The sequence below is a fragment of the Sturnira hondurensis genome, unplaced genomic scaffold, assembly GCF_014824575.4.
Source record: "Sturnira hondurensis isolate 20B ecotype Veracruz unplaced genomic scaffold, ASM1482457v3 Scaffold0006496, whole genome shotgun sequence".
Lineage (NCBI taxonomy): Eukaryota > Metazoa > Chordata > Mammalia > Chiroptera > Phyllostomidae > Sturnira > Sturnira hondurensis.
In genome coordinates, this window is record NW_028079127.1 from 10123427 (window position 1) to 10144886 (window position 21460).

The 21460-nt window shown below is 40.0% G+C and overlaps 1 protein-coding gene across 2 annotated transcripts in view; it reads right to left on the bottom strand.

Annotated features, from left to right (window-relative positions):
• The window catches only part of LGR5 (leucine rich repeat containing G protein-coupled receptor 5), a 151822-nt gene that overhangs the window by 52536 nt on the left and 77826 nt on the right, over window positions 1–21460 (bottom strand). For both annotated transcript variants that reach the window (XM_037049446.1, XM_037049445.1), the window contains exon 4: window positions 11825–11896. In XM_037049446.1, the coding sequence (XP_036905341.1) occupies window positions 11825–11896 (72 nt within the window). The remainder of the gene's footprint in view (window positions 1–11824; window positions 11897–21460) is intronic.

Here is a 21460-nt window from a genome sequence, read left to right on the forward strand (position 1 = left end):
AAAAGATAATGAGAGAAAGCTTCTCTAACTTGGTGAAGGAAATAGACATACAAGTCCAAGAAGCACAGGCAGTCCCAATCAAGATGATTCGAGAGAAATACGCACCAAGACACATCGTAATTAAAATGCCAGAGGTTAAAGACAAAGAATCTGAAGAGCAGTTAGTTACTTACAAGGGAGCACCCATAGTATTGTTGGTTGATTTATCAACAGAAATGTTGCAGGACAGAAGGAAATGGCAAGAAATATTTAAAGTGATGAAAAGCAAGGACCCACAGCCAAGATTACTCTACCCAGCAAAGATATCATTTAGAATTGAAGAACACATAAAGATCTTCTCAGACAAGGAAAAGCTAAAGGAGTTTGTCACCACCAAATCAGCATTACATAAAATGTTACAGAGTACTTTTTAAGGAGAAGAAAAAAAGATAAAAATTTGAACAATAAAGTGGCAATAAATATATATACATCAACAACTAAATCTAAAAAAACAAAATAAAAGAGCGAGCAGAACAGAAACAGACTCATAGATACAGAGAACATTTTGATGTTTACCAGGTGGGAGGGTAGTTGGGGGGATGGGTGAAAAAGGTAAAATGCAAATTGGTTGCTACAGAATAGTTATGGAGATGTAAAGTACAAGATAGGGAATAGTTAATATTCTAATAACTATGTACAGTGTCAGATGGATGTGAGATTTATTAGATGATCACTTAGTAAGTTATATAATGCTAAATCACTGGGGTGTACACCTGAACTAATATAATAATATATGTCAATTATAACTGAAAAATAAGAAAATGATTTAAAAATACAATTTGAGGAAGTACCTTACATCTTTCCTATGATGAAATTTTACTGCTTTTAAATTTTATTGCATTGGAACCAATGGGTCATTGGAGTTAGATGATCAGTATACTAATACTATCAGGATAGAATTTTACCTAAGTTCATATTGATACATATACATTCTTCAGTATAATATGAGTCACTTTTGTTGTTAGTATTGCTTTTAAAATATGGAGTGGCTGCAATGTGAAATTTTAATGAAATTTCCCACCCATATCCTGGGAAGATACTAAACCTATGAATATATATAAACATCATGATTACTTATATGGGAATTTCTGCTTTTGTCTTTCAAATGTTCTCCAAATTATTTGTTGGTAAACTTGATGTAAATCAAGAAGAAAAATTATTGCTTTAGACTTACCCCTGAAAGGTAAAAATGATTTTTTCCCATTTCTATAACTTGGGGAGAGATAAGTCAGCAAGTTCAATGAAGTGCAGTAATTTTGAGACTGGTCAGCTGGCTGGCTGGTCAGCAGCCAGATGAAGCCCAACTGAGCTGAACCTCTGTCTCTCTGGCATCATTTGGAGTGCAAGACTCCAGTAAGAAATATATTTTAAAATCAATTTACGTTAAGTTGCTCAGTTTCTCAGTTTATATCACTATTCATATTCACTATTCAACACTATTCAATACTTCTTTTCAGTCCCTTCTTGCCTGCAAGGTTTCTCTTGAGAAATCAGCTGATAGTCTTATGGGAACACCTTTGCAGGTAACTCTCTCCTTGCCTCTTGCTGCCTTTAAGATTCTCTCCTTATGTTTAATCTTAGGTAACCTAATGATGATGTACCTTGGTGTGCTCCTCCTCTTTGGGACTCTCTGGGCTTCCTGGATTTCCCGGAAGTTGATTTCCTTCTCCAGATTGGGGAAATTTTCTCTCATTTTTTGTTCAAATAAGTTTTCAACTTCTTGCTCTTGTTCTTTTCCTTCTGGAACCCCTATGATTCGAATATTGTAACATTTATAGTTGTCCCAGAGGTTCTTAAGCCTCTCCTCATTTTTCTGAATTCCTGTTTCTTCATTCTGAGCTGGTTGAATGTTTATTTCTTCCTGTCTCACATTATTGATTTGAGTCCCAGTTTTCCTGGTTACCCTTCCCTAGTGAATACCAAAATCTCAGCCCTTTACAATAACAGGTACACCAAAACAAAGAAATATGGCTTAAATGAAAGAACAGATCAAAACTCCAGAAAAAGAACTGAGTGATGAGGAGATAGCCAACCTATCAGATGCAGAATTCAAAACACTGATAATCAAGATACTCAAAGAACTTACTGAGCTTGGTCACAAAATAAAACAACAAATGAAGGCTACCTAAAGTGAAAAAAAGCAAAATATACAGGGAACTAACCGTGAAAGGAAGGAAACTGGGACTCAGATCAGATCAATGATTTGGAACAAAAGGAAGAAATAAACATCCAATTGGAACAGAACAAAGAAACAAGAATTAAAAAAAAAATGAAGAGGGGCTTAGGAACCTCCAGGACAACTTTAAATGCTCCAATATACAAATCATTGGGGTGCCAGAAGGAAAAGAGGAAGAGCAAGAAATTGAAAACTTATTTGAACAAGTAATGAAGGAAAACTTCCTCAATCAGGTGAAGGAACTAAACATGCAAATCTAGGATGCTGAGAGAGTCCCTTAGAAGTTGGATCGAAGAAGAAAAACACCTAGACACATCATAATTAGTTACTTAAGATTAAAGATAATGAGAGAATCTTAAAAGCAGCAACAGGAAAGGAGAGAGTTACTTACAAAGGAGTGCCCGTAAGACTATCAGCTGATTTCTCAAAATAAACCTTGCAGGCAAGAAGGGGCTTGAGAACCAAGGCATCATCAGTTCGATTCCAAGTCAGGGCACACGCCTGGGTTGCAGGGCATTTCCTCAGAATGGGATGTGCTAAAGAAAACTGTACATTGATGTTTCATTCCCTCTCTTTCTCCCTTCCTTCCTCTCTCTCTCTAAAAATAAATAAATAAAATCTTTAAAAAATAAAATAAATAAACTAACAAGAAAAAAAAGAGAAGGGGCTTGAAAGAAGTATTTGAAATCATGAAAGGGAAGGACCCACATCTAAGATTACTCTATCTAGCAACACTATCATTTAGAATGGAAGGGCAGATAAACTGCTTCTCAGATAAGGTCAAGTTAAAGAAGTTCTTCATCACCAAGCCATCATTATATGAAATGTTAAAGAGACTTATCTGAAGAAAAAAGATAAAAAACTATGAACAGTGAAAATGACAAGAAACTCAAAAGTATCAACAACCTAAAAAACCTTGGGAGGGAGGTGGGGAGCATGGAGTGGGGGGTGGGCAGGGTTGGGAATATAAGACAGAAAGCTGTACTTGAACAAGAATTAAACAAAAAAAATATTTAAAAAAACAAACTAAAAAACCAAAACAAAGACTAAGCAATCAACTACAACAGGAACAAAATTAGGGAAATGGAGATCACAATGAGAGTTATCAGCAGGTAGGTGGAGGCAGGAGAATGGGGGAAATGTTCATGGAATAAGAAGCGTAATTGGTAGACACGAAATAGACAGGGGGAAGTTAAGAATAGTATAGGAATTGGAGAAGCCAAAGAACTTAATGTCCAATCCATGGATATGAACTAAGGAGCGGATGCTGGAGGTGGAGAGGTGCAGGGCAGAGCAGGATAAAGGGGAGAAAAACTGGTACAACTGTGATAGCATAATCAATAAAATATACTTAAAAAAAGAAAAAAATTATACATGTACTTTCCTCTGTTTGGAATGTGTGTCCCTCTTCTCTTTGTCTGATCAACTTCTACCTTTACAGCAGAGATAAGATACCACTTCCACCTACAGTTTCTTCATTAGCAAAGAGGAATCAAGTTCAACCCCACAGGTAATGAGGGATCAGATGACCAAGTACGTAAGGAAACACTAAAAAGAAATGAGCCACACTATAAAAAAAAATGTTGCCTTTTCTCCTTCAATGTATTTGTTTCTGTCATGCAGCATTACAGCTTTTCTTTCTTTTTGTAAACCTTCACAAGCAAATGTCTAAAGGAGTATGTGTTTTGGTCAAGCTCCTTCCTTTCCCTGGCCTTAGTGTGCTCTGCTGTGAGGCTATTCTCTGCAAGGGGTTCCCTGAGGAAGGTGAGATAGTGTGGTGGGAAAATGGGCAGATCTTGGAGCCAGAAAAATGAGAACACGTACTCCAGACACATTAACCTGACTCCATTACAATCCATGTGATCTTGAGGTCAATTAGCCTCTCTGAGCTTTCTGCTTCCTCCTCACTAAGGTTGCTGCAGGGATGAAGTGGGATGACGCAGGCAAAGGTGCTTAATAAATACTGCTGGCTGCTGTTTTTTAAATCAGTTCCACATTCTGATTTTGTTTTTGCAGTGTCCCCATACTCTGCTGCTTCTGGCTGTGCCTTTTCACAATCCATCACAGGCCCATTCTATCCCAAAAAGGGGAAACCCTACCCCACTCACAATTTTCCTTCCCATAGCTTCCACCCCCCTTAGCTTCTCCAAAGAGTTTAATCTACTTTCCAAAGTTAACCTTCATTTCACCTCACAAGACTACAAGAAGTTTATTTTACTTCTCATTCCACAACATTCATGTTCTCTTTTAGGTATTTGTCTATCTGCTATGACTGTCATGTACGTGATTTATCATAGCGCTGGCAGATGACTTGATGTAGGGAGCTTTCATGCGTGAGGTCTTGCATGATGTATTCACATTTTGTCATATATGATTCTTAGGACAATGCTCTGATTTGAGCTCTCTTCTTATAAACACTGCATAAAAAGGGTTTTGTCTCTGAAAGTAATTTTCTTCTAATGTTTAAATGAGGTGGGAAGACAAGGCAAAAAAAAACTTCTTGTAACAATTCATTGGGTGCCAGTTTGTACTTGGCTCCTTGAAGTGAACTCATAGTGTTATAGACAAAATCTTTGATCCCTTTCTAAGTCCACTTCCATTCCACAAAATATGCTGGCACTTTTGTGATAAAATAAAACAAACCAAAACCATGGTGTATTTTTATTAAGTAGGTTTGTAATTTCTTTTTCTGGAGGGTATTTTAGTGGAAGAAATAATGTCACTAATACTAAAACCATTACTTTCTTTGTTTTTAAACCCCTTTGATCCTTTAATCTTATCCTCTTGGCTACCTCACCTTGTTTTCTTTGTGTCTGCCCACACCTCTTTGTCTTCTGTTACTTCCTTCCTCTTCTTTATCCGGGGTTGGAAACCCAATAGGCTTCTGGATATTAACAGGAGAAAAGCGCTGCTGGTTCTAGGCTTGCTTTACTTTCTGCTCAGCACTGTGAGTCCTGCCACTTCCTCCTCACCATTCCTCTTACTTTCTTCCTTTCTGGACTATTACCAGCAGCGCTCTACTATAAGGGGTCCGGGTGAAGTGACGTGACATTTCACAGGGACCAAAGGTGGGGTCTGTAGCCCTGAAAGTGGTATGAAAAAAAGAGGCACTGGGAGATCATGTTCCAGGCAGGAATTATACATTCTTCATAGATTTTAAAACATAGTCTGATACTCTAAAGGTGAATTATTTCCCAATTAGCTAATCGGGGAATACAGATAGCACTGAAGAGATGCCTCATTCTCCTTTCATTATCTATTTACCACACTATTATTTTTGTGACTGTGCATGCTTCACGATTAACTTTGGTAGTGTGGACTTGAAATAAAAACCAACATGTGTTAAATAGTACCCTGGTTATCTGGATACGTCATTTTCTTCCATCATCTTGAACTTCACTAATGACATGCTTGAACATCGTTAATGGCTATCAGCAAACAAAGCAAAGATTTTTTAGTACATAAATTTCTTAACCACTAATACAAGGTGTGAGGGGAAGGGAGGGTTAAGTTTGGAGTTTCCCTCAAATCACTGTAATCTGACCCCAGTCCTGAAATGACTATGATGCCAAAAGTTTCTTGGTGAAATACAACTCACTGTGAATTCTGATTACATTTCCTATTCCCTTCCAAAAAAACAGAAAGGAAATTAAGTTATGTTTGATTACATTACAAAACCCAGTTGGTGTCCGGGCAGTCACGACCACATCGGAGGCCAAACGTGCACATCACACAGGGCTGGCTCTGGGCTGCGTGGCTTGACCCGTGGGCCTGACCTCCTCTTCTTTAGCTGAGCGATTTGTAAGCATGAGGAGGGAGTTAAAAGAACACAAATGTACCTATCTGCTTTCATTATGAACAAAGCAAAAATATCTTCTGTTTATGTGGAATAAATGGAAAATTACATCTCTTGAAACTTGAGTACAATCTGTTTCTTCCTCACAGCAGTGTTACCAATTTCAATATATCAAGTTTCTTAAACATTACTCAATGAAGCCAAGTTTATACGAGTGGAACAAAGTATACCAGTGATCTATTTCAGTAGTTCTTAATCATTTTGGCTTGTACACCCCTTTGTTAGGATCACAGGACACTAAAAGAGTTGATTTCTCAAATGCATTGGCTATACAAATCACCTGAGAATTTTGTTAAAATGAAATGTTTAATCATAGCAGAGAAGAGGCCTGAGGTTCTGCATATCTTAGGAGGTGCCGATGCCTCTGGACCACATTTGAATACCAGGGTAACACAGCATGTGGCCTCCTAAGTTTACCTGCCCCAGGTAGTCAGTAGAATTAATAGGCAGATGTAAGCTATTTCAATGAAACACAAACAAGGCAACCCTGACATGTATTTCATATTCTAAGAACAATATTAGTTCATACTGGACTGCAAAGGATAGATTTTGTTATTATTTTATGTTTAAAAAGAGTTCAGGAAAATATCTACATATCACCTGAAAGAATGTTTCGGACACTAGTTTTCCTGATCTTCATTTAAGAAGCTCTTTACTCTCTAATGAAACTTGTTAGAAAACACTAACATTCAGATTTGATTGTTCTGGGGTGTAAGACCCTTCAGATGATTCTCCATTCAGAAGTTACAAAGCCAGGCAAGTATTTAGGGGTGATGCAATCACTCCTCTGGGCATGGTGGAGTGCTTCTTAGAGAGTGCATATATATTACAAGGAAATTAATGACATCAATAAAAATAGAGTGAATTCAAGAGAGAGGCAAAGAGAGGGGCCACTAGGTGAAGGGTGAAGGTCTAAGAGTAGCAGCAATCCAAGAAGAGCTGGGTAACCAAGCGGAGGTCTCCCAGGTGTGGGCAGCATGGATGGGACAGGTCTTACCCATTTCATTACTCATACTGAAACACAAGTGGCATGAAGGCTTAATAATGGCATGGAAAATGAATGAGATAAGGAATGAATGTTTGGAATGGCATTAGACTCCAAATTAATGCTTAAAAGCAGGAGAAATACTATTAAACAACTTAAATCTGGGACAATACTAACATTTTAAAGGGGCTCACTATTGCCCAGACCTACAAACTGGGTAGGGGGCACCTTTGCTTGGTACAGTTTGGTGTCTATGTGGTTGGTGGTTAAATCTGTGCTTTCTTGTCAAATCTTAATTCTTGTATCAAAGCAGCACACACACAAAAAAACGTAAGTGAGGACTCTGGTCAAGATGGAGGTGTAGGCAGACACGATTTGCCTCCTTGCACAACTAGAGAGAGAACTGCAACTACTTCTCAAAACAAATAGCCATCAGAACTGTCAGAAAATTGAGGTGTATGGAAGTTTGACAACCAAGGACTTAAAGATGCCACATTCATCCAGACAGGTAGGAGGGGCAGATTCATGGAGACACGGTGCGGCGTGGTAGTAGAACTGAGGGTCCCACATCCACAGGTGGTGGATAAAAATCAGGAGGGATACCCTGGGAGTTAGTGGTCCCAACCCCAAGCGAGACTGCATAGCCCAGAGTTTCAGTGCTGGGGAGATAAAGCCCCATAACTTCTGGCTGTAAAAACCAGTGGGGGTTGAGGTGGCCGAAAAAAACGCCAGATTTTCAGGAGAGTTCATTTAGGGAGCCTACACAAACCCACCCACTCTGGGACTCCCCACCAGGGCAACAGCTGGAATGGCACCAGTCACATCTTGGAAGTGGATGAAGTGACTGGAAACAGGGCAAGTGTAGGGCAAATTTCAGGAAGCCAGGCAGCAGCATTGTCCCCTCTCCAAGCCTGCCCCCTACACAAAGCCACAAAGTAGTGAAGCGGGTTGCCGCACCCTGGTGACCACCGAAGTCTTCACCCCACACTATTTATAGGTGCCTTCTACAGGGAGTCAAAACAGCTTCACCTGACACCCAGAAACAAACACAGGGAGGCTGCCAAATTGAGGAGGCAAAGAAATATGGCCCAAATAAAAGAATAGAACAAAACCCCATAAAAAGAACAAAATGAAACAGAGATAACCAACCTATTAAATGCGGAGTTCAAAACACTGGTGATCAGGATGCTCAAAGAGCTCATTGAGTATGGCAAAAACACGTGGGAATAAATGAAGGTTACACTAAATGACATAAAGAAAAATCTACAGGGAACCAATGGTGGAGAGGATGAAGCATAGAATCAAATCGATGATTTGGAACACAGGAAGGAAAAAGCATTCAATCAGAACAGTAGGAAGAAAAAGGAATTCAAAAAAATGAGGAGAGGCTTAGGAACTTCTGGGACAACTTCACATATACCAACATCTGAATCATAGCAGTGCCAGGAGAAGAGCAAGAAATTGAGAACTTACTTCAAGATAGATAAATAAAGAAAGAAAATAAAATAAAGAAAATAAAGAAAGAAAAATTTCCTAAGTCGGCAAAAGAAATAGACATGCAAATCCAGGAAGCACAGAGAATACCAAACAACTTGGATTCAAAGAGCAACATACCAAGACACATCATAATTAAAATACCAAAAGTTAAGGATAAAGAGAGAATCTTAAAACCATCATGAGAAAAGCAGTTAGTTATCTACAGGGGAGTTCCCATAAGACTATCAGTTGATTTCTCAAAAAAAAACTTTTGGGAAGAGAAGAAGATATCCCGCTATACTGTCTGTAGTGAGGGAGAGGCTGTCTCCTCCTCTGAGGATTCGGTCATATGGCCTGACCAGACACGAGGGTGCAGCCATGTGGTTTGAAAGGCTGTAGAAGGTGCTCCCCTGGTCCTCCCAACCCCCCACCAACCCGTCATGAGGTCTGGTGTGCAAGGAGTTGCCACATGGTTTTGGATTAAGACCTGGGGTAAGAAAGAGGAGACCCGCTGGGAAACCTGCCTGGAGAACACAGGCAGCACGGCTGACGGTGCTGGGAATTATGGGCACCTGCTCAATCAAGCATGGATTCGTGGGGGACGCCCGGAATGCTCAGCTGTGACCCGAAATGCTGTGCCGTGGACCTCTGCTTTTCTGAAAGATGGTAACTTCGACTGGTATATTCTGAACCTGGCCTAGGTTGGCAAAGGGAGGCAGGACTGTGTGTTTTGGGGTGTTTTAAAGGGAAGTGGGACTTAATGGTGGAAATCTGCCCTTATTCTTAATTTATATAATCTTTAAATAAACAAACCCCTTTCCTTTTTCACCAAATTCTTGCATCAGGAGTCATGCTTCTTGGCAGTGGGCAGTCAGACCCCACAGCTGTTCCAGAACAGCATAGCAAATTCACAACTATCAACAACCGAATCTAAAAAACCCCCACCAAACTAAGCAAACAACCAGAACAGGAACACAATAATCAATATGGAGATCATTTGGAGGGTTATCAGCTGGGAGAGAGAGCAGGAAGAATAGGGGGGAAAGGTACAGAAATTAAGAATCATGATTGGTAGGTACAAAATGGACAGGGGGATGTCAAGAATAATAGGAAATGGAGAAGCCAAAGAATGTATATGCATGACCCACAGACACAAACTAAGGGTGGGGGGACTGCTGGAGGGAAGGGGAATACCAGGCAGAGGGAGGAAATGGGGGGGAACATGGGGCAACTGTAATAGCATAATCAATAAAACATATTTTAAGGCAGATAAGTGAGAAAAAGTGGTGTATGGCAGCACACATGGCCAACATTCAGCACCTCGCATGGGCCTGTTTGAGCGCTGGACGAAGGGACCCCAGACAAACAACACATAACCAGCTGATACAATCCAGCGTGCACCGGGGGCCAAGAGTCTCTCTAGATGCCTCAATTTGGATGGGATAAGCATCATACTCGAAAGTTAACCCTTGGCTTTTTTTACAGGGAACACATACTTATAAAGTTTCAAAGGTAATTGTTTTTGTGAACCAGAAACCAAATGCAAGAGACACCTGGTGAATAGTAAATATCTAGACATTAAGAAACTAAATCTGAACACCTTTATCAGAGAGGCACCACCCAGTTCGGGTGAACAAAAGATTCATGGTTTTCTTTTTCTCAGAGAGTTCACTTCTGTGTGTGTTCTGGTTGTGCTCTTCTTTCAGCTGATAGTGGCTTTTGGTTACAAACTCTTATCCTTCTATCTTCTGCCTGCCTCACAGCTGTTTAAAGTTCCTATTGGCCACTGCTATTATCTCACTTTCAATTCAGCCATGAGACCCCGTGCCCTTACACAGACAACCCAACTGGGGAGCACTTGCTTCTCTGAGTGCTCCTTTCCTTCAGGAAAAGGCTCGTGCAACAAAGGAGGAGTGATACTGTTATGTCATTAAGGAGCTCCTGGAAATGCAACAGACCTGTCCCATGCCACAAAGGGGCCCTTGTGGGCTTGTTTATCTATAGGATGGTGAAAACCTAGGAAGTCACTTTGTTCGACTGGAGTGAAAAGCTTCAAAAGGTCTCAGGCACGGATTTGCTTTCATTTAAAGAATTAAAAAAGATCAAAGGGAGAAAGTAGCATCTCCAAATCTCACGTTCCTCCTTCTCTCCTGTCACCTCAACAAAAGGCAGTAAGCAAACTCTGTGTAATTATTAACTGGTGGAATTTTTATAGTGATTTGCAACTAGAGTCTGCAATATTTATTGGCCTTTCCTATGCATTTGTCTTCCCCATCATTCTAGACCAGAAGTCAGTATTGCATTTGGCGGAGGAGGCCCTACCATGTGGGTAAGAGGAGAGTGCATATTACACCTGTGTATACCGGAAATCATGCAGTATACTGTAAACAGTTACACGTGCTGATGAGACGAGGATTTACTGACCAAACACTCATGCCATGGTCTTGCCAAATAATCACTGTAAACAGCTGCTTGCAATCCAAGCCCCCAAACATCTGAGAACTAGTTTTTATTTATTCCGAGGTTCTAAATCAGTGGAGGGTGGAAACTCATGCTGGAGAAGCTGTGGATTCAGAGTAGGGAACATCAGCACCACTGCTGGGTGTGTTTGTGTGTATGTGTCTGTGCGTGGTGTGTCCACGCATCTTTGCGTGATGTGTGAATCCGAGGGGTGTGTGTGCATCTCTGGGATCGTTTGTATGTCTGTGTGTGGTGATGGGGAAGCACTTGGTTTGTAGACCTGCGCAGTAAGGCTTGAAGATGATAACACTTTTAGATCTTAGCTTATAGATTTGAGAACCCCTGACGTACATATGGAACTTAAAAAATAAAGTCTTTATTTGACCTAGCAAATTTCATTACAAGGCAGCTCAGATCATCTGAAAAACAGAATAAACTGAAGATGGAAAGATGTCTAGATTGTGACACCCCTTTTTCTAGAAAAAAAGGAGAAACTAATAATTCCTGATTTCAGTTCAGGAACTTCAAATTGCAGGGGAATGTAGGCCAAGGTACTGGAGGTACACGTTTTTGTCTGAGATACCAGCACATGTAAGAGGCTTTGACTAGAGGTGTTAGGTTAAGTCTCTGCCCTGAACCCCCAAACTCCAGCACTAGTCCCCCCCCACCACATACTGTTCAATGGGGATGCGAAGAACTGCTGCTCCTAATGGAAACTCTTCCACAACTCAGGGCCCCCAGTCAAGGAATTTACTAAAATGGTCACTTGGACATTTCAAGGCTCCTTCCCAAGCTGATCCTGAGGACGTTTTGCAACTTCAGCTATACTTACAGGGACTGAAGGCTTCGCAAATTCTGTAGCGCTTCTGTGGGAACTTGCCTTAGGTGATTATTCTGCAGCATGCTGCACATTAAAACAAATAAAGAGAAATATTAAAGAAAGGTAACAATAATGAACAACAACTGGCCATAGCAGTCAGGTCTTGTTCTAGGTGTCAGGGAAGCAACAGAGCATCAGACAAACCCTTGGCCCTTGTGGGCTTAAGTTCCTGTGGGGAGTAACAGACAATTCAAATGAATGAATTAGTATATAACACCAGACAAATGAATAAAAAACAAAGCATGGATTCGGGATAGGTGGTAACGAAGAGAGAGAATTTCTTCCTAAAGTTGGTTATGGAAGGTCTCTCTTAGGAGCTGATATTTGATTAGAGACCAGAATACCAGGGAGAGCTACTGAGGAAGTGGGAAGAGCAAGTGTCAAGGACCTGAGGTGGAAGCTTGCATTACTTGTTTTTTTAAAAAAATATTTTATTGATTATACCATTACAGTTGTTCTATTCCCCCCTTCATTCCCCTCCACCCACATACCCCCTCCCCCACCATTCTCCCCCCCCTTAGTTTATAACCACGTGTCTCAAGTTCTTTAGATTCTATATTTCCCCTACTATTCTTGCCCTCCCCCTATCTATTTTCTACCTACCGTCTATGCTATTTTCTGTGCCTTCTCTCCCCTTCTCCTCCTCCCACTCCCCTGTTTCTAACCCTCCATGTGATCTTCATTTCTATGGTTCCACTCCTGATCTAGCTGTCCTCTTGGTTTGCTTTTGTTTTAGGTGTGGTTGTTAATAACTGTGAGTTTGCTGTCCTTTCACTGTTCATATTTTTCATGTTCTTTTTCTTATACAAGTCCCTTTAGCATTTCATATAATAAGGGCTTGGTGATGATGAACTCCTTGAATTTGATCTTATCTGAGAAGCACTTTATCTGTCCTTCCATTCTAAATGAAAGCTTTGCTGGATAAAGCATTCTTGGCTGTAGGTCTTTGGATTTCATGACTTGGAATACTTCTTTCCAGCCCCTTCTTGCCTGTAAGGTCTCTTTTGAGAAATCCGCTGACAGTCTGATGGGTACTCCTTTGTAGGTGACTGTCCCCTTATCCCTTGATGCTTCTAGGATTCTCTCCTTCATTTTAATCTTGGCTAATGTAATTATGATGTGTCTTGGTGTGTTCCTTCTTGGGTCCAGCTTCTGTGGGACTCTCTGAGTTTCCTGGATTTCCTGGAAGTCTATTTCCTTTGCCAGACTGGGGAAGTTCTCCTTTATTATTTCTTCAAATAAGTTTTCCACTCGTGGCTGTTTCTTTCCCCCTTCTGGTACCCCTGTAATTTGGGTGTTGGAATGTTTAAAGATGTCTTGGAGGTTCCTAAGCCTCTCCTCATGTTTTTGAATTCTTGTTACTTCATATTTTTCTGTTTGGTCATTTTCTTCTTCCTTCTGGTCCACTCCCTTGATTTGAGTCCCAGTTTCCTTTCCATCACTATTGGTTTTCTGTGCATTGCCCTTCATTTCAATTAGTTTAGCCTTCATATGTTCCTCTAATTTGTGACTATAATCAAGCAGTTCTGTGAGCATCCTGATGACCAGTGTTTTGAACTGTGCATCTGAGAGGCTGGCTATTTCTTCGTCGCTTAGCGTTATTGGCTCTGGGACTTTGAGATCTTCTTGAGCCATCTTTTGGACTGTTCGTGCCTGTTACGTATCAGGATCGAAGCCCTAGGTGTTCACCAGAGCAGGGCAACTCAGTTGCTGAGTTGTGACGCTATACGTGGGGGTGGGGTCAAAGAGGAGCAATGGCGGTCCGATCTGCTGCCTTGTGTGGGAATGTGAGACCGAGGTCAGTCTGCCCCACACCCCGACTGGGTCTGGGCTGCCTGCGCGTCTGGGTCTGGGAATCTTTCTTGCCTGACCCTGCTCCGCTGCTAGTTCCGCCTCTCTTACCGGACTGGTTGAAGTGTTCGTTGTTGTCGGACTTCCATATAGTTCAATTTTCTGTTCTTTGGCTGTGTCTTTGTTCTCCAGACCGTTGTTGTATTCAAAATTGGTTGCGGGAGAAGGCACAGTGTTTCCACCTATGCCTCCATCTTGGTGGAAGTCCGCGTTACTTGTTAATGGAGCAGCAAAAGATCAACTGTAACGGGAAGAATGAGTGAGAGCAAGAGATTGAGAGAGAGAACCTGAGGCCATCGCATGGAGAGCTTGTGGGCCATGTAAACCTTTATTTCAAGTGTGATGAGAAACTCTCAGTGAAAGGGTTAAGTGGGAAATGATGTGATCTTATTTACATTTTAAAGGATCACTCTCGTGACTATATAGATTAGACAAAATGGAAATAAGAATAATAGTAGGAGGTGACTAAAGATCTTCTCTTTTCTTGTTCATGGTCATATTTTGACATTACGTTCCTTTTGTGATGTATTTCCACCTTTGCTCACCTAGGTTCAACTGTTCTTTTCAGAACATGAGGACTACAGAATGGAGACACCTGGCAATAATGTAATAAAAATGTATCATTGCTAGTGGGGAAATAGCATGGAAAAAATTCCCACTAGATTCCTTATATTTTTCTACCTTATTCATGAAATAACACAATAATGTTGCAACCGCTCCCAGCCTCCTGAGTATTTCATGGCCCAAGTAAGCCAGAGGCAAAAGACTATTTTAGGAAAACAGATACTCTAAAGAAAATTTTCTGCCTATTAGGTCACAAACTTATATTTGGATTTCAGGAACAATTTGCCTGGTTTCCTCATCTCCTGAAGTTTCTTTTCAGTAGATGACTCGCTGGGATTCAGCTCCATGAATGTATAACTCTTGAGGAATATCTGCTTACTATACAATTCTCGGGCTGCATGGTGTATGGTATGACTAAGGTATGGCATGGGTTCTTGAACCTGAATACCTCTTCCCTGTCACTGGCATTGTGGTCTGAGGCAAATCACCGAATCTTTTCCAGCCCAGTGACCAGTAATTACAGCTATCTCCCATTGACCCGGGCTTATTGTGACCATCCCATGAGTTAAAGTAAGTAGAACAATACCTGCCGAATAGTAAGCAATCAGTAAAGTTTGGCTCTTTGTGTATGAATTGATGAACCCTTTCTCAAAACCAATAGTAGAGTGAGATTGTACTGAATGTGACATTTTAATTGAGAAAATAAAATCAGCAACAACAACAAAACCTGTGCTAGTGGTTCTCAAACTTTAGGGTACCTCAGAATTCACTGAAAGATGTAAGTCATGGTTTGCTGGGCCCTACCCCCACAATTTACTGTTGAGCAGGTATGGGTAGGGGCCAGAGATTTTTCATTTCCAACAAACTCCCAGGTGATGTTGGTGCCACTGGGCAAGGCAGCACACACTGACACCCACCCTGTGCTATGCTAAGTATTTCTGAGAGAATATTTTCACATGAGCTTGAGGCTATATTGAGTTTGGAGATAAGCCCTAAATTTTAAGTCTTGGGAAGGAAATCATTTACGCTCCCTGACCCTTGATCTTTTATCTATTTACTGGGAATAAAATAATATCTAATTAATAAGGTGTTTAGGAATTAAAATATAAAGGTGTTTATTATACTTTAATAAATACAAATATGAGCTCATATACAATAAGATATGAAAAATATTTGGAGGTCATAAAATGTATGTTTTTCTCACCACAGCTGAGATTCTGTTTTCTAAGGAATGTACTTGTGTCACTTGTATTCCAACAGTTTTTTTTTTAATATTTTATTTATCTTTAGAGGGAAAGGGAAGGAGAGAGATATCAATGTATGGTTGCTTCTTGTGAGTCCCCTGCTGGGAACCCAGGCATGTGCCCTGACTGGGAATTGAACCGCGATCGTGTGGTTCGCAGGCCTGCACTCAATCCACTGAGCTACACCAGCCAGGGCTATTCCAACAGTTTTACTCAAATAATTTCATTATGTTCAACTTGAATTCACTGACATTTCATAAATTGACGGTCTCAAAATATATTAATTCTCTACAAAGTCAAGTTTGAGGGAGATCTCACATTTCACTGGCCAGTTAGGAATTTGGAAAAATTGTAGCTTGAATGCTGTATGTTGCCTAATTTAACTGAACATCAAAAATTTACATTTTTGTTATTTTATGTTTTTCTGAGCCATTTTAATATATGAATGACTTTAACTTCATAGAAATGTTTTCTACATCATTCATTATTGAATGATGAACTTAGTGATGACAAGATACAGATATGAACTTAATCAATATTTAAACTTTATAGATAGTATATTGCTGGTACAAAGTGTATATTGAATTGTTCTTCTATACTTTGCTAACCAGTGAAAGTATTAATATGTGGCCTTCCTAAAATATTATAAAACTTGGATAGAAGATAGTAGATATTTAGATTGTTTTTCTTCATTAAATAGTTTCAAAATTTCTCAGCAACTTTATATATATGGCCTCAGAAAATGGAACTTAAGCTTTGTTAATAAGTTTTAAAAGCTACTTTTGACTTATCGTCCAAAAATTTAATTTTTAACTAATCCTACCAGTAAAACACCAGAAATGTAATAAAAAAAACAATTTTAGTCCTGATTTTTCCCTAAATAAAGAACTTTTGTTTAATTATGTTCAAATGACAAAACAAGAGCAAGATCTCTATCTCCACTGCATCCTTATAAGTCTCCAGTGAGTTAATTAGAAAATTGTATTTTTGTTTAAGATATTCCAGTGGGAAACAAAACAATTAAAGGGTTTACAGCACCATGGAGTGCAATTAAAACAGAAAACATTCCCAACGTGTCTGCTGATTTCTTTTGCAAATACTCCTTTATTCAGTACATTGGATATGAGTAGAATGTACACGAGCTGAATATGGGTCTAGCCACTCATAACCTCATTTTTTTCATTCACATATGGGAAGGCAAACAAAATGAAACACTTTCTCTAGAGACAAAGGATGACTTCATAGTTTCTTAATTTCTTTCCCTGAAGAGCTTTAAAGTATTCACTATTCCATACAACACCCCCATGTGACTCTAACTGCACAATTTTTTGGTTACCTTTTCTGCTAACAGGACTAAGTAAGAATATGGGCAGTGAGTGAAGCAGAGGGAGATGAGACAGTATATTGAATGAGGACTTTGTAACAACTGATGGCTTGATCCTTAGGCATTTCTTCTGCCTAATTATCCTGTGTGTAGGTATCAAGAAATGGTCAAGCCTCTATTCTGGACCTGTGTGGAAATGAGGACACTTTGGCTAATTGTCACCTTTCTACTGGTTGCTTTTACCCATTGCCTCTGCAAGGTTTTGTTCTGGTAGAGGGCGGTAGGAGAGGAGCCATTCCTTGACCAAATGGCCTACACGAAACATGAACCTTTGTTGAAGACAGCATGGTTCAGAATCCCACTGGGCCTGGGTACTTTGGAATACAGAACGAATAACTTATTTTTTATGAAGGCCAGTATTGACAGGGATAATAATCTTAAACATCAGCGACCTTCTAGAGCTCACAGTAACGAGTTTGTTTATTAAATAGTCTGAGCCAAGGCGGCCGCTTCCCTCTGCATTGCCTGTCTCAATGTATTGCATCCCTATAACCTTCCTCTTTTTTTTAACATATGATCTCCTTACCTTCCTTATATTGGTCAGGGCCCCAGACAAATATTAATTTTATATTGTTTTTCTTGCCATGAGACAATATAATCAGTTATTTCTTTCTCCCCATGACTTTCGGGCTTTATAAAACATTTGAGAGTTTCCATGAGGGTAAGGGCAGGTCTGTATTGTTCAGCATTTTACTTCCAGCACTGTGGTTCTCAATGCTTTTAGACTCAATTTTCCCTGTAATAATAAATATTCTGTAACACTTCATCTATTATACTAGATAAAATTCATAAAAATATAACATGTCTACATACATAATTTAAAAGAAAAAAGTCAACATAGTGTACTGCTCTAACTGTAGTATAAAGAAGAAGTAAGAGTAATTTATAATTAAGATATATATATATATATATATATATATATATATATATATATATATCACTTTATACATGATGCTTAGGTGTGACTATCCTAGGAGCATTTTCCTGAATGAGTCAGATAACTGTCTGTACTTTTAATGAATAAGGTTGGATGTGAGAAAAATAACATGATCAGAAGCTTTTCTGTACAAGAACAGGGCAATGAGAAGAGAGGTCTAGATAGATACTAGGGTAAGAAGTAGAGTTGAGATGTATCAGGTTTTTGGCCAAGATGGAGGCATAGGTAGACACACTGTACCTCCTCGCACAACCAAAATTAAGGACAACAAAAATTTAGAAACAAACAAAAAATCAGAACTGACAGAAAATTGAGCTGTATGGAAGTCCACAACCATTCATCCAGACTGGTAAGAAGGGCGGAGTTGGTGGCTGGGGGAGAGGGGTCTCAGAAGGAAAAAGCAGTGGCTGGTGGACCTGGGCACACAGGCAGTGAGTGGCCGGCATACCCCGGGAGCAGGGAGGCGATGAGCAGACCCAGTGAGGCGCACAAGGTGGCTGGCTGACCGTGGTCACACATTCGTGTGCAGATAAACCAGGTGAAAATGGGCAGCGAGACAGGTCATTCCCCCAGAACCAGGAAATAAAGTCTAAAAGCAGTGATTGAAAACACTTGTGGGGGTTGAGGTGCCAGGAGAGACTCTCAGCCTCACAGGAGAGTTCATTGGAGAGACTCACAGGGTCCTAGAATGTACACAAGCCCACCCACCTGGGAACTAGAACCAGAAGGGCCCAGTTTGCTTGTGGAAAGTGGCAGAATGGACTGAAATCTGAGAGAGAGCAGAGCAAGTGCCACTGTTCCCTCTCTGACTCCACTCCCACATACAGAGTCCCAACCCAGCAACTGGGTTGCCCCGCCCTGGTGAACATCTAAGGCTCCGCCCCTCATACATAACAGGAGCAACCAGACCAAAAAAAAATATGGCTCAAACGGAAGAACAGATCAAAGCCCCAAAGCCAATACTTTTAAGTGACCAAGAGATAACCAACCTATCAGATGCAAAGTTCAAAGCACTGGTGATCAGGATACTCACAGAATTGGTTGATTTTGGTCAAAAATTAGATTAAAAATGCTGGCTACACTAAGTGAAAGGAAGGAAAATGCACAGGAAACCAATAGTGATGGGAAGGAAACTGGGATTCAGATCAATGGAGTGGACCAAAAGGAAGAAAAAAGTGACCAAACAGAAAAGAATGAAGAAACAAAAATTCAAAAAAGTGAGGAGAGGCTTAGGAACCTCTAGGACATCTTTAAATGTTCCAACATTCAAATTATAGGGGCACCAGAAGGGGAAGAGGAAGAAGTGATAAGTGGAAAACTTATTTGAACAAATAATAAAGGAGAACTTCCTCAATCTGGCCAAGGAAATAGACTTCCAGGAAGTCCAGGAAGCTCAGAGAGTCCCAAAGGAGGTGGACCCAAAGAGGAACACACCAAGGCACATCATAATTACATTACCCATGATTAAAGATGAGGCGAGAATCTTAAAAGCAGCAAGACAAAAGGAGAGAATTACCTACAAAGGACTGCCCATAAGGCTATCAGTTGATTTCTCAAAAGAAACCTTGCAGGCAAGAAGGGGCTGGAAAGAAGTATTCCAAGTCATGAAAGGCAAGGACCTACATCCAAGATTGCTCTATCCAGCAAAGCTTTCATTTAGAATGGAAGGGCAGATAAAGTGCTTTTCAGATAAGGTCAAATTCAAGGAGTTCGTCATCACCAAGCCCTTATTATCTGAAATGTTAAAGGGACTTATCTAAGAAAAAGAAGAGAAAAAACACAAACAGTAAAAAGACAGCAAACTCAGTTACTAACAACCACACCTAAAACAAAAGCAAACTAAGCAAACAACTAGAACAGGAACAGAACTACAAAAAACGGAGATCACATGGAGGGTTAGCAACAGGGGAGTGGGAGGAGGAGAGAGGAGGAAAAGGTACAGAGAATAAGTAGCATAGACGGTGGGGAGAAAATAGATAGGGGGAGGGTAAGAATAGTATGGGAAATGTAGAAGCCAAAGAACTTGTGACACATGGACATGAACTAAAGGGGGGGAATGTGGGTGGGAGAGGGTGTGGAGGGTGGAGGGGAATGAAGGGGGGAAATGGGACAACTGTAATAATTTAATCAATAAAATATATTCAAACAATAAGAAAATGATGTCTTAAAAAAGATGTATTATACACAACACATATATTATAAGGAAAAGGAGGAAATAGCTTTTATTAAAATAAATACAGCATGCCAAGACAAATTGCAGATGTCGTAGTGGAGAAATGAGGAAGTGTGACATTCTTACAAATGAACATGGATATTTTCACAAATAAATGTTTCTTGTCAATGAGTAGTGTCAAAATAATTCTCTTTCAGGACAAGACAGGGTTGAAGTATCACAAAAAACATCTATCCTATCTAAAAACTCCATCATACACTGAAGCAAACATGGGTCTCCAGCCCTTCAAGAGACCCTGGAGGATATAGTTCACAGAGGCAATGGGAAATCGAGGCTGAGATAGGAAAAGAAATAGGCATGAAGCTGCCTTCACAGAAGCTGGATACTGGAAGAGGTAATTTTTTTAAAAAGCAACAGGCCACCCCCAAATATGTAAATCATTATATAATTGTCACAATATAGATTTTGCTCCAAAAATTTTAAAAGGCCATAATACAAAACATTTATAAAGCAACCTTTGTTAATAAAATTCAATGAGAGCTCTGTGATGTTCTTCATGTTTCCCTACTAATTTAATGATAATCATTTTTAGGAAGAAGTTTAACATCTCCATGGTTATATGTTTTTAATTGTTTTTTGTTGTTTGGGGTATTCGTTCTACTGCACTAAGAGCATTTTCAACCAAACATGTGGTTAGAAATCACTTAATATGTAGAGTACACATGATGCAAAAGTTGGAATTAATTATTCAATCATTTTGAGAGATTATGCTTATTCCATTAATTTTTTCCATACAAATTATTAGTCTTATGCAGAACTTCTTGAAAAAACCTCTAGTACTATTAGGTATAAAAGTATTACGGATTTACGTTTGGTGTGGGGGGGCGGGCCAAAGTCAAGTGTAATGTGGCAGATGGAACTCTCTATGCTGGGCTGGGCTGCACAGCACACAACAGTTTACTTGTAGGTATCAAATGGGAAACCAAAGATGTGCTCACACATTTCTAAAACCACCACCATGGTTGAGAACCCCTGCTCTAACACTGAAATACTTTCAAAATATTTGGCAGTTGAATTTGCTCCTTGGATATTAATCCTTAAGTCAGCGAAGTAAAGGGAAGAGTGTACACAATTCCTGGCAGGGGGCTTACTCCTCTCGAATCTGCCTCACCGTGACAGTGATCTAGCTAAACTGAGAAGGCCAAACACGCCACTCCATTGCTTGCAGCTCTTTCTTCCCTTCTCATTGTGCCTAGAGTGTAATAATGTCCATGCTTTTTTTGACAGGATATATGGAATTCTTGTCACCAGGACTCTTTCTACTTCTCTGGGCTCTTCTCTAGATACTCTCCACCTTCTCCTAAATGCTCAAGCGTCTTGTTCATCCCAGGTGTTTCTTGACATTGTGTCTCTGTGTATATGGTCTCCTTAGTCA